The 12,333-nt window shown below is 45.0% G+C and overlaps 1 protein-coding gene across 2 annotated transcripts in view; it reads left to right on the forward strand.

The window, feature by feature from the left end:
* The window catches only part of AR401 (S-adenosyl-L-methionine-dependent methyltransferases superfamily protein), a 40,563-nt gene extending 29,108 nt beyond the window's left edge, over positions 1–11,455 (forward strand). For both annotated transcript variants that reach the window (XM_087369707.1, XM_087369706.1), the window contains exons 7-8: positions 10,666–10,717; positions 10,832–11,455. In XM_087369707.1, the coding sequence (XP_087225833.1) occupies positions 10,666–10,717; positions 10,832–11,086 (307 nt within the window). In that variant the 3' untranslated portion in view covers positions 11,087–11,455. The remainder of the gene's footprint in view (positions 1–10,665; positions 10,718–10,831) is intronic.
* Positions 11,456–12,333: the final 878 nt, after the last annotated feature.

Raw genomic sequence — 12,333 nt, forward strand, 5'->3', positions numbered from 1 at the left:
AGTATCTGGGGGATAATTTCGGAACCAAACCAGTACTTAGGCTCTTGGATTCCTTAGGAATTCTCAAATATACCATCGTTCCTTCAGAGAACTCTCTGGGTGAACGATGTCTATTAGCATAAAATCTGTCCCGATCTTGGGCACTTCTAATAGACTCCTTGGCAAACTGCAACATTTCCTGCATGTCTTGCAAGAAGTTCTTAGCAGCATCATTTTGAATCCCTTTTAATCCTACCATAACTGGTGACTTAGGTTGAAACCCGTACATAAGCATAAAAGGACTATAACCTGTACTAGAATGCTTTGCACTGTTGTAAGCAAATTCAATCATGGGTAGATAATCTTCCCATGAAGACTGTCTCTTAAATACATATGCCCGAAGCATGTCTTCAACCAACTGGTTGACCTTTTCTGTACTGCCATCGGATTGTGCATGATCCGAGGAACTCATACTTAGAGTAGTTTCCAACTTCTCAAATACAAGTGTCCAGAAGTTACTTGTAAACTTTGAGTCCCTGTCACTGACTATGTCAAATGGCAAACCATACAGCTTGAACAAGTGGTCCACAAACTCATGAGCCAAGTGAACAGCTGAAATAGTTGTTCTTGTAGGTAAGAATCTAGCCATTTTTGTCAAACGGTCCACTATGACCCAAATAGAGTCATGACCCTTGCGCGTTCGAGGCAAACCAGTAATAAAATCCATGGAAATACTCTCCCATTTATTACCTGGAATCTGTAAAGGCTGTAATAAGCCCGCGCTTCTAAGGCGTTCAGCCTTAGTAACCTGACAAACCCGGCAACCTACTACATAGTTCTTTATAAATGCACGCATCTTAGGCCAATAAAAGGTATGCTTCACAAGAGACAGAGTCCTATGTATACCTGGATGTCCCGCACTAGGAGCATCATGACACTCCCAGAGAATCTTGGATTTAAGGTCCAGAACATTAGGCACACAAATCTTTTCATTCCGGAACAGCAAGCTGTTCCTAATCATCCACTGACCTCCCGCCGCTTGTATCCTAGGTGGCACAATCCCTGAGTCTTAGTCAACCATGGAGCTCCCATCCTGGACTCTCTGCCAATAAGAACTGAAATGACTATCAGTTGCGTATAGCCCTCTCAAGGATTGAAATAGGTCTGAGGATATTTCCGTAAATGACAAAGCATTTACAAACTTAACTCGACTTAAGGCATCCGCCACACTATTCAACGAACCCTTACGATAACGTATTTCGAAATCAAAATCCTGCATTAGCTCTGCCCATCTAGCTTTCCTTCCTCTCAATTCTGAGCCATCACACACATACTTAATTGACTGGTGATCAGTCAATACAAGGAACTTTGAACCATACAAGTAGTGTCTCCAAACCTTGAGAGCATACACTACTGCATAAAGTTCCTTCTCAAGTGTGGGCCAACGATACTGAGTGTCGTCTAGCTTCTTACTCTCAAAAGCTACAGGTCTGCCCTCTTGGAATAGAGCTGCCCCAATCGCATAATCACTCGCATCGGCCTCTAAACATAAGGCCGGGTAGGATCGGGTAATGCAAGAACGAGTGCTTCCTTGATAGATAACTTCAAGGTTTCAAAAGCCTTGTTCATTGCATCATTCCAAGAGATCGGCTGGGTAGACCTGCGTCCACGACCTTTCAATATGTTGGTCAAGGGTGCCGTGATATGTGAATAATCACGCACTGACTTCCGAAGAAATACCGTAAATCCTAGGAAAGAACGGAGTTGTTTCACAGTCTGAGGGATAGGCCATTCTAAAACCTTCTGGATACGATCCAGATCAATGCTAATACCTTCAGAAGAAATCTTGTGTCCTAAGTAAATGATCTCCTTCATAAAGAAGTCACATTTACTCATCTTGGCATAAAGCTTATGCTGTCTTAGAACAAGTAAGACAACCCGAAGGTGTCCTATATGATCCTCAAGCGTTTTACTATATACCAAGATATCATCTAAGAACACTACAACAAATTTGCCCAGAAAATCCCTGAACAAATCGTTCATCATCTGCTGAAAAGTAGCAGGAGCATTGGTCAAACCAAAAGGTAATACGAGGAACTCGTAATGACCATACCTAGTCCGGAATGCGGTCCTATCTATGTGTTTAGCATAGATACGGATTTGGTGATAACCCGTACGCAAATCAATCTTAGTGAAATACTTCGCTCCGGCCAAACGGTCTATCAAATCATCAGAACGAGGTAAAGGATAGCGGTTCTTAATTGTAACTTTATTTAATCGTTTATAATCAATACACATTCTCCAGGAAGAATCTTTCTTCTTTCTTAAGAGGACAGGTGCACCCCAAGGTGATTTACTTGGGGGATATAGCCCATATTCAGGTAATCCTGAAGCTGGATAGCTAACTCATCCTCCTCTACCTGGCTCATCCTATAAGGTGGTACACTGATAGGTTGAGCCCCTGGGACTAAGTCTATGCGATGATCTACTGCCCGTTCTGGAGGTAAACCTTCCGGCAGTTGAGCTGGGAATACGTCTTTAAAATTATCTAACAACATTCTCAATTCTCGGTGTTCAAACACACTTAATTCATTCTTGTTAATTACCGAAACAACAAATGAAGAAAGTGGAATCAAAACACATTGAGTTCAATATATTCCGAAGCTGCATCGCAGATACAATAGGCCCCTGAGAAGGGGGAATCTTATCACACTGAATACAAAATTGGGTGTCCTTGTCTACAAAAGAAAGCGTATGCTCCGTCCATCCGATCTGAATATTGTGGGTTTTAAACCACTCTATCCCGATCACCAAGTCTACATGCTCTAGATGCATAACAGAACATGTGAGAGCTCCTGTGTAGGCTTGAATCCGGATGGGAAGCGCTTCAACCCGGATGGGAAGCGCTTCAACCTTGCGATCCCAAAACTGCTTCCCAGCTGGAAGCTGCACCTCGTAGGTGTGGTCGCTAGGTACTGTGGACAGCCCCATCTTCTGCACAAATTTGTAATTAACAAAATTGTGAGAGCTGCCCGGATCAAAGAGAATGTGAACCTGTTGATCCCTAACTTCTCCATAAACTCGGAAAAGATCATGGGAACCAAACAACGAAGTATTAAAGGTACAATTACAAGAAAGGGGGTAGGTAATGACATTTACTGAAATACCTGTCATCGTGACTTGGTTGGCTCCCTTGGCTGCGGTACGTGGACCCGCCTGGAGCTTCGGTCCTAGCACCAACTTTTGGTTCTTTCGCTTAGGACACTCATTCTTTGTGTGGCCCCGCTCCTCGCAATAAAAACACCGGCCTTCTTTCTTGAGCCTGAGAGTGCGAAGGAAACGGGCCTTACCATTCTTCGCAGGAGTTAAGCTTTTCCTGGAGGCGTTGTCCGTAGACTTCGTCTCCCTAATACCAGTTGCATGCTGAAAGAACTTACGTTTGTTCTTTCCGCTCGTCTCGGTAACTGTGGTTGCCTTGGTACCGGCCATGGTATCATCATATATGCGCGCATATGTCATGGCCTCCTGCAATGTTGTGCACTTGTTATTCTTAATCTGTAACTTATAGGAGTCTGGCAAACCATCCACGAAAAAACCTAACAAGGTTACAGGATCCATTTTAGTGGCCCTGGTTTGCAGATCCCTAAATCTTTGAAGATAAACTTCAAAAGTTAAATTCAATTTTGACATATCGAGGGCCTTGAGTTTGCCGACGATATCGTAGTCATCTTCCTTCTTCAGGAACTCCTTCCTGAAGATACCCTCAAATTCTGTCCAAGTATCAGGCTTAGGCTGGAGTTCTTTCCACCAAAGCAAGGCTTTACCTGACATAAACCCTGCTGCAAGCTGAATTTTTTTCTCGTCTGGATAGGGGTGAAATTGGAAGTGTACTTGCCACTTGTGTAACCAAGTGTCAACCACCTCCTTTGTTCTTGATTTTTGGTCACCTGGAAAGGGATCCGGAGTGATATTCGGGCCTAGCACAGAAGCCATGGCATCCACATGCGTGAGTGCCTGAACCGTGCTAGCCAGAAGAGTCAAAGTTGCTTGTATCCCTTGGAGTTGCTGTGTCAACCCCGATTGATTAGCATTAACCTGCTCAAATTTACCATCAAGAGCAGTCGTAAACTCACTGAAGGCTTTCTTAGTTATCAGGTTGTAAACTCACTGACCGTGATCATCCTCTCCCACTGGAGTGTAATCTAAGTCCTGCTCTCCCATAGTGAACTCGGGATTTGGAGCATCAGACATGGCTGAAATCTGATTTGATTACAAACGGAGAGAAATAACTGACTGAAACGAAGCACAGAGGAAGATGGAGTAGAAGAAAACCGTCCCGTATGAAGCTGACGGAAGTAGATGCTGAAATCTGGCGAAACAGAAGACCCAGAGTCACGGAGCCTCCCCGAACCCGCAAACCGGATGCGCAGGCTGCAGTAGAAGCTGTACGATCTGCTGACGTGGCCTGTACGGCTGCTGACGCAGGCCGTACGGTGGCTGCAGGTACTGTCGCAGTCGCAGTTCGGTGCAGCAGCAGGTACAGGAGCAGGCGGATCAGTCCGTACAGGCTGTACGACTGTCGCTGGAGCTGTACCGACTGGTACAGAAGCTGCGGGAGCTGTGCAGGGCTGACGCAGGCAAGGGCAGATGCAGGGGAGCTGATCGAAACAGGGCGCAGGCTGAAGGGTGAGGCTGGCTGGCACGAAACTCGAGATAACTTCTCGAATCTTGGGGCTGCTTGTGGGTAGCCTAGCACCCAGCCCCCACCTATATAGGGTGCAGGGCTGCCTGATTTGGAAGCTAGGCTTCCAAAAAAGGCTAAGCCCCTCCAAAGCGGGTGCTTTTTCGAAAAAAGCACCTGAGCCCCTCCAACTTTGGAGGGGTGCTTTTTTTTCGAAAAAAGCACCTTGTTTCAGCGCAGGCTGCACGCAGCCCTAGGCGCAGGCTGTTCGCAGCCTGTTGCGTAGGCTGTGGACAGCCTACTGCGCTGGCTGTGGACAGCCTATTGCACAGGCTGTCCCGCCACTACAGCCTCATCTACTGCGCCCTTGCTGTCTATTTCCTGCACTTCTCTCCTTCTTTTCTGCTCTCCTTCTCCTCCCTCTAAACTTCTCTCCATAGCCTTCAGAAATTTCGATTCTATTTCACTCCTCTTCTTCTTCCTTTTCCAGATATTTCTTCACCCCTTCTACCCCAGGTAGCCAGCAAAAACGCAGCAGGAAATCTCGAATTTTAGGGCATACCTGGAAGAGAAATTCGTCAAATTTCTCGCATCAGAAGTTCCTACCTCAGGAGTTGGCTCTGATACCAACTGACACGTCCCAGCACTCCTGAAACCCCTGATCTGCAAAACAACCACACACAACATCAGAACTGAGCAGGCTGCTCACCACCCAACCGTGACATCTACGGGATGTGATCCCGAATCAGAAGATGTCCCCTCCGAGCCACGAGCTGAGCTACTGGCATGAACTCCCAATCAGATCCAAACCAGCCTGGTGTCCCATACCACCAGGTGGCGCTGTGAAGCCCTGGATCTGCCACTGGGCCTTGGGCTACGCTAAGATGCAGGCGCGCGTCCGCGACACAATCCAAGATCAGACCTTGCACCTGGGAACGAGACTTGCTCCCAACTGCACACTGAGAACTGAACCCCCTGGGCCTCTTTTATAGACTCGGGCCCCGGCGCCAAAAATAGCGAAGACCTATAAATAGTTCGTACCCTTGCCACTCAACCCGAGAATCAAGCGTGCCTAGCTCTAAGCCTCCCCAGGCTAACCTGAGCTAGTTCTGTGTACCTAGTACACGTCAGATACCAATCCGTGCACATGACAACATGTCCCTTCTTGCCACAATAAAAGCATTCAATATCCTTTTTGCCACGGGACTGACTGTGGGATTTGGACTTACTAGCAGATCTCCCCTTCTGCTGAGTCCTGCCTCTATCCTGTACCTGCAAAGCATTTGAAGACTTGCTGCCCATATTATTTTTCCTGCTCATCTCCTCCATAAGGAGAGAGCTCTCCACATCAGCATACATAAGAATGACATTTGAATTTGACAGGGTGGTCTTGAAAGTGTCCCAACTCTCAGGGAGGGTACACAACAAGAAAGTAGCCTTGAACTCCTCATCAAGGTTCAACCCCTGTGCAATCAGCTGTGTAAAGATGGCATTGAACTCACTCAAGTGTGAGGTCATAGTTGTACCTTCCTTCATGCGAAGATCAACCAGCTTCTTCAACCAATAAACCTTACTGGCTGAACTCTTTTGGGCATACAACTCTGCTAGCCTCTGCCATAGGCCATAAGAGGTCTTTTCAGCCTGAACATTGAACACAAGAGTATCAGAAATAGTAAGCATGATAGCTGCCCTTGCGGACAAATCAAGCTCTTCCCATTCATCATCTGCCATGTCAGATGGCTTGACACCCTTCACCCTTATGGGCTTAGAAATCTTCTTTAGCAGAAGTACATTCAAACACTGTTCTGCCCATAATGCATAATTGTGTGCTCCTTCCAATTTCTTTATGTTCAGAATTGAAGATTCACTTCCCCCTGATGCCATATCAGATAAGGAAAGTTCCTGACTCCCTGTAAGTCAAAAATGACTGAATAAAGTTCTGATTTCTCAGGAAAAAAAAACCTGCTCTATCAAGAGCCAGAAGCACTCACAAAAGTGCCGTTTTTAACTGTCAAAAGAATCTGCAGCAAAACAGTAAATTTCCCTCCAGTTACTGTACCTTCTGACACACTGTACCGTGCTCAAATAGGCATAAAACAGTAATTTCAGAATGCTGCAGCTGTTCCACAGGTGCTTTAACAGTGCATCATCATCTGATGAAGCATAAAACACTGCTGTCCTGATCACTTCTCCCACCTCAGATGAGGTATTGCACTGATTTTATATCCATAAACCACTTGTCATACACTGTTTTGTTCACTGTAAAAGAGGCTCCAGACACTTCAGCGTGTCACAAACCTGCAACAGAAAATGGGACAAATCCCAAGCAATCACCCTTCTGCCAAAGGGATAAAAGGCATCTGAAGGTGCTCTCAAGCAAAATCTGGGCAAAAGCCCCTTGATTTGACACCTGTACCAAGTGAAAAACACCTCAAAACTGAGGTAGCATACAAAAAAGTAGCGCTCTCCTGGCACTTTCACCTGACAATGCAATGCATAAACAGCCCTGTGTACATAATAACAACACAGATCCCAACGTACAGACACTGAAGAGAATCTTTTGAGCACTGTCAACGATGGACAGTTAGGGACCGAGTAAACTCGATGCGACTTGGCCAAGCGTGGCTCAACTGAGATTTTCCAAGGTGTCGTATACAAAATGTGACCTGCAAGAAATGTCACTGAATACACTGCGGAAACAAGACCAATGTGGGCTCCCTGGCTCCACACTGCCTCAAGGCATACACTGCATAGACTTCCAGGCAAAAGCCCTTTGAAAATGTCACCCAAAAGCTGAGATTTGCACTCAGCAAAAGCATAAAAGTCCTCTGCAAAATCAAGGCATTACCTTCCCGAAACAAGATAACTGTGCAATCAACCACACACTGTGGTACTAGTCACCTCAAGCACGAGGGACACGAAGGTACTTGCTGTACTTTCAAAACACAGTTTTGAGAACTGAAAATGATCCTGAATGAAGAGCAGAGTGCTCTCTATCCTTTTCTTTCTTCTCCCAAAAACAAAAAAACTGCTGTACCTGCTGTACTTTCTGTACTGGTGTACTTGTGCAGAGTACCTGTGTACTTGATGTACCTCTGTAGGGTACAGATAAAAAAAAGTTTCGAAAAATGTACTTTTCTGTTGCAGATCCCTGTCGCAGTTTCCCGACGCAGCTCCCTGTTTGTACAGCGGCGTCTGTACAGTACGGACGCCTGTACGGAGTCCGTACGGCGGTACGGACGATCGTACGGCCGTACACGCGCACGCCTGCGCGCCGCCCTGTACGAAGCCCGGAGGGTGTAGCAGCTAGCTGTTGCTGTGCAGCTGCTGGCGCTGCTCGGCGCTGCCCTGCTGTAGCCCTGCTCACCCGCGTGGGCTGCCGGTGCGCTGCCCCGATCTGCTGCCCCGATCTGCCTCGCACTGCTGCCCGAGCTGCTGAGGGCTCGAGGCCCGAGGGGATAGGTAGAGGTAGAGGGAGTGGGTAGGCAGGGGTAGAGGGGGAAGAGAGGCTAGCTCTGATACCAGTTGAGAGGGAAGAAAATGAGGGAGAAGTACAAGGGGGAGAGAGTGAGAGAGAGTGTGGTGACACAAAAGATGCGGGTGTGAAGTGATGAGCCACACCACAAACTCATAGGTTTTATTAGGATTAGGTTTTTTCCCCTATGACTGTCTTAAGACAGTCGACTATAGGTGTCATATCTTTAATAAAGGGGTGGCAATGTGTCTTTACCCCAATAGTCAGTGGATGATTAGGAACGGCTTGCTGTTCCGGAATGAAAAGATTTGTGTGCCTGATGTTCTGGACCTTAAATCCAAGATTCTCTGGGAGTGTCATGATGCTCCTAGTGTGGGACATCCAGGTATACATAGGACTCTGTCTCTTGTGAAGCATACCTTTTATTGGCCTAAGATGCGTGCATTCATTGAGAACTATGTAGTAGGTTGCCGGGTTTGTCAGGTTACTAAGGCAGAACGCCTTAGGAGCGCGGGCTTATTACAGCCATTACAGATTCCAGGTAATAAATGGGAAAGTATTTCCATGGATTTCATTACTGGTTTGCCTCGAACGCGCAAGGGTCATGACTCCATTTGGGTTATAGTCGACCGTTTGACAAAAATGGCTAGATTCTTACCTACTCGAATAACTATTTCAGCTGTTCAGCTGGCTCACGAGTTTGTGGACCACTTGTTCAAGCTGTATGGTTTGCCATTTGACATAGTCAGTGACAGGGACTCAAAGTTTACAAGTACCTTTTAGACACTTGTATTTGAGAAGTTGGAAACTACTCTAAGTATGAGTTCCTCGGATCATGCACAATCCGATGGCAGTACAGAAAAGGTCAACCAGTTGGTTGAAGACATGCTTTGGGCATATGTATCTAAGAGACAGTCTTCATGGGAAGATTATCTACCTATGATTGAATTTGCTTACAACAGTGCAAAGCATTCTAGTACGGGTTATAGTCCTTTTATGCTTATGTACGGGTTTCAATCTAAGTCACCAGTTATGGTTGCATTAAAAGGGATTCAAAATGATGCTGCTAAGAATTTCTTGCTAGATATGCAGGAAATGTTGCAGTTTGCCAAGGAGTCTATTAGAAGTGCCCAAGATCGGGACACATTTTATGCTAATAGACATCGTTCACCCAGAGAGTTCTCTGAAGGAACGATGGTATATTTGAGAATTCCTAAGGAATCCAAGAGCCTAAGTACTGGTTTGGTTCGAAAATTATCCCCCAGATACTGTGATCCTTTCAAGGTCATTAAAAGAATTGGACCAGTTGCATATCGACCAGAATTGCCTGTTAAATACATCCAGTCTTTCATGTCAGTAGACTGAAAGAAGTCTTGGGTGCAGATGATCAACTTGTTTCTCCTCATGAGATTATAGAAGTTACAGATTTGACTTTTATTCCTCACGAACCTGAGTGTATTCTTGAATTTCGTGAAAGACAGATTCGTAATCGTACTATCACGGAATACAAGATTAAGTGGAAGGATCGTGTTGAGGAGGATGCAACATGGGAGACATTACAAAACCTCCAAAGAGCATTTCGTGCCAGTAGCTCAGCTCGTGGCTCGGAGGGGACATCTTCTGATTCAGGATCACATCCCGTAGATGTCATGGTTGGGTGGTGAGCAGCCAGCTCAGATCTGATGTTGTGTGTGGTTGTTTTGCAGATCAGGGGTTTCAGGAGTGCTGGGATGTGTCAGGGACGACCTCTCTTTGTTCATTGTCTAGTCTTGTAATCACTTGCTTCCGCTGTCCGCATAATCGCATGGTGAATCTTGTTCATGGTATTGGAGCCAGGCTTGTTCACTAGTAAAGACTTGGTGGAGGTGACATTTTAGACGGGTGGAGTCAAGCCTGACTCTCAGTTCTCTCAAGCATTCCTGGAGATCATGTGAGTGCTCCCATGTCATGTAGCCCTTGTCTCGATTCTCCACACAAGCTTTCTATGCTCTCTGTTGGAGAAAGGCGATTTGCAGATCTGCAAGGTGAGCAGCAATCCCACACCACTTTACCGCGAAGTGTACTGTTTTGGATGGAAGAAGGCATACCATAATCAAGCTGACAGAAGAGCTGCTGCAATTTACTGTTCTGGGGTGGACAGATTTGCACCCAACAAAGGAGTTTGCGTTGTATGGGGTACTCTTGGACAGAGTGAATTCTTTTTTTATTTTTTCATATGGCCACTTCGAAGAATCTTCGCATTCCTAATTTTTAGAGGAGACGTGGGTCCAACCACCCAGGTGGAAAGTTGGGGCCAAGAGTGTTTTTTTGTATTGTGGTGCCGCCAGGGCCTAGCCAGAGGTTGAACTCACGCGCACTCACACACACCCACCCGCCTTAACCACCAGGCTAGGACCCCGTTGGCTGGGGCCAAGAGTGTTATGATGATTTTTGTTTTGTAATATTGTCAGGAGCTTGAAATGTGCAGTTTCTGCTTTAAAATGGAGTTTTGTGGTGTTCTAAGGTGGTGCTGCTATTTGTTCTCTGGCAGGGTCATGTATTGGAAAGCTGTATCAAAACTTACTGCTCCAGGCGGCGTTCTGGTGCTCTCTTTGTCTCTGTTTATACACCATTGTGCCTATTGTAGTGTCTAGGTCATTGGACTATCTCGCTACATTTTTTTTCTAATTGCAGATGAATTCTTCACAATTGCATAGGTAATCACGTCATGCAATAGTACCAAAGATGAACTAGTAGATGAAGCGTGCTCATACATGCAAAGTCCAAGCTTTGGTACTTTTTATGGCCGAGGTGAGGACTCAGTATCGACATCGTCAACATCGTCTTCATCTTCAGATGTGCAGCCTGTATTTCACTACATTGATCACATTAGAACCTACCCGACGTTCCGTTTTGGAGGTGTTGAGGGATCAAAGGTTTGTACTGTAGCATTTCTTCGTACATCCTCGTAAATATTGGATATACTATTTGTGATGGCCTTTTGATAGCTCTAATGGTCGATGTCCTGTGGGTCTACATATGAGATCTCTGAGGGGGAGTTTAAAACCCTGGGAATCCTAAGGGATGTTCCCACTCGTTAATTTACTGTCATGATTCATTTTGAGGGTGTCTAGGCTGAAGGTTCATTTTTTTTTGAAGCTTTTGAGGGACAGTCCTGTGTTCTGAAATTAAGTTCCCTGATTATGAGATGATCGTCATAACATCGTCATACTCATCTCAAAATTTGTTTTTAAGTGTATTTTGCTCAATATATTGCAGCCAGACTTAATGGTATGCATTAGCATGCATGAGACTATCCTAAACTTTGTTTGTATAATGAAGGCCAGCTTAAGTTGAAAATTCTATAGTTTCTGTGGATGTAATCTCATTTGTTGGGCTTCCCATGATGCTCTGTATTGTATACAAGCATTGTGACAATTGCTTAGTTAATCACTAAATAATTGAAATCATGAGATATAGTACATAGGCATGTAAATTCAAAGACTTAGAAGTTCTATGGAGCTCACTGCTCAAGACTGTCGCTGATGCCTACAGGCCTTATTGCGATAGCATAGAAAAACAGCTCTCTTGTCATAGGAACATAGAAAGTTCTATATAGATGAGCTTGATAGTTGGCCACACCCTACTACCTCCCATAGTTGTGGCATACGAGTAGGGTGCCATATTATGATGTATAACCATTCATATTCTTGAGAATATATTATTATTATTTGGAGCAAAGAAATATAGTAGCTTTGTGTTGATATCATGATAAAAAAACCTTCTCCTCATGAAGAGGAAAGTAGCCAGTGGCTTAACTATGAAGCATTACAACAGCCTGTGAAAACAATGAAGCTCACGATGAGCTCGAGAGGGAGCTAGATGCTCATGACTATTTCTAGGATGTCCTGAATTAATGAAGACCATCATCCTTTCACCCTCGCTCTAGCCTCTATACTTGTCAAGGAGGAACCCTTTTGGGAGTACCAGATGTGATGATTTTGGTGTTCCCTCCATAGTTGAGAAATATATTACCTTTACATTACTCTCTAGGCGCACGACACTACTCTCATAACTAATCATTCAAATAGACCCAAGAAAAGATAATATGTTACCTTTACACTACACTACTACGATAGACCCAGAAAAAAATAATAATGACTTGAAAAAAAGTGACATTATCTTTGATATACAAAGAGTGTTCCATTGATATATAGAA

Source organism: Dipteris shenzhenensis, chromosome 31, assembly GCF_047967505.1.
Source record: "Dipteris shenzhenensis isolate YYH24624 ecotype China chromosome 31, Dip_SZ_1.0, whole genome shotgun sequence".
NCBI classification, from domain to species: Eukaryota; Viridiplantae; Streptophyta; class Polypodiopsida; order Gleicheniales; family Dipteridaceae; genus Dipteris; species Dipteris shenzhenensis.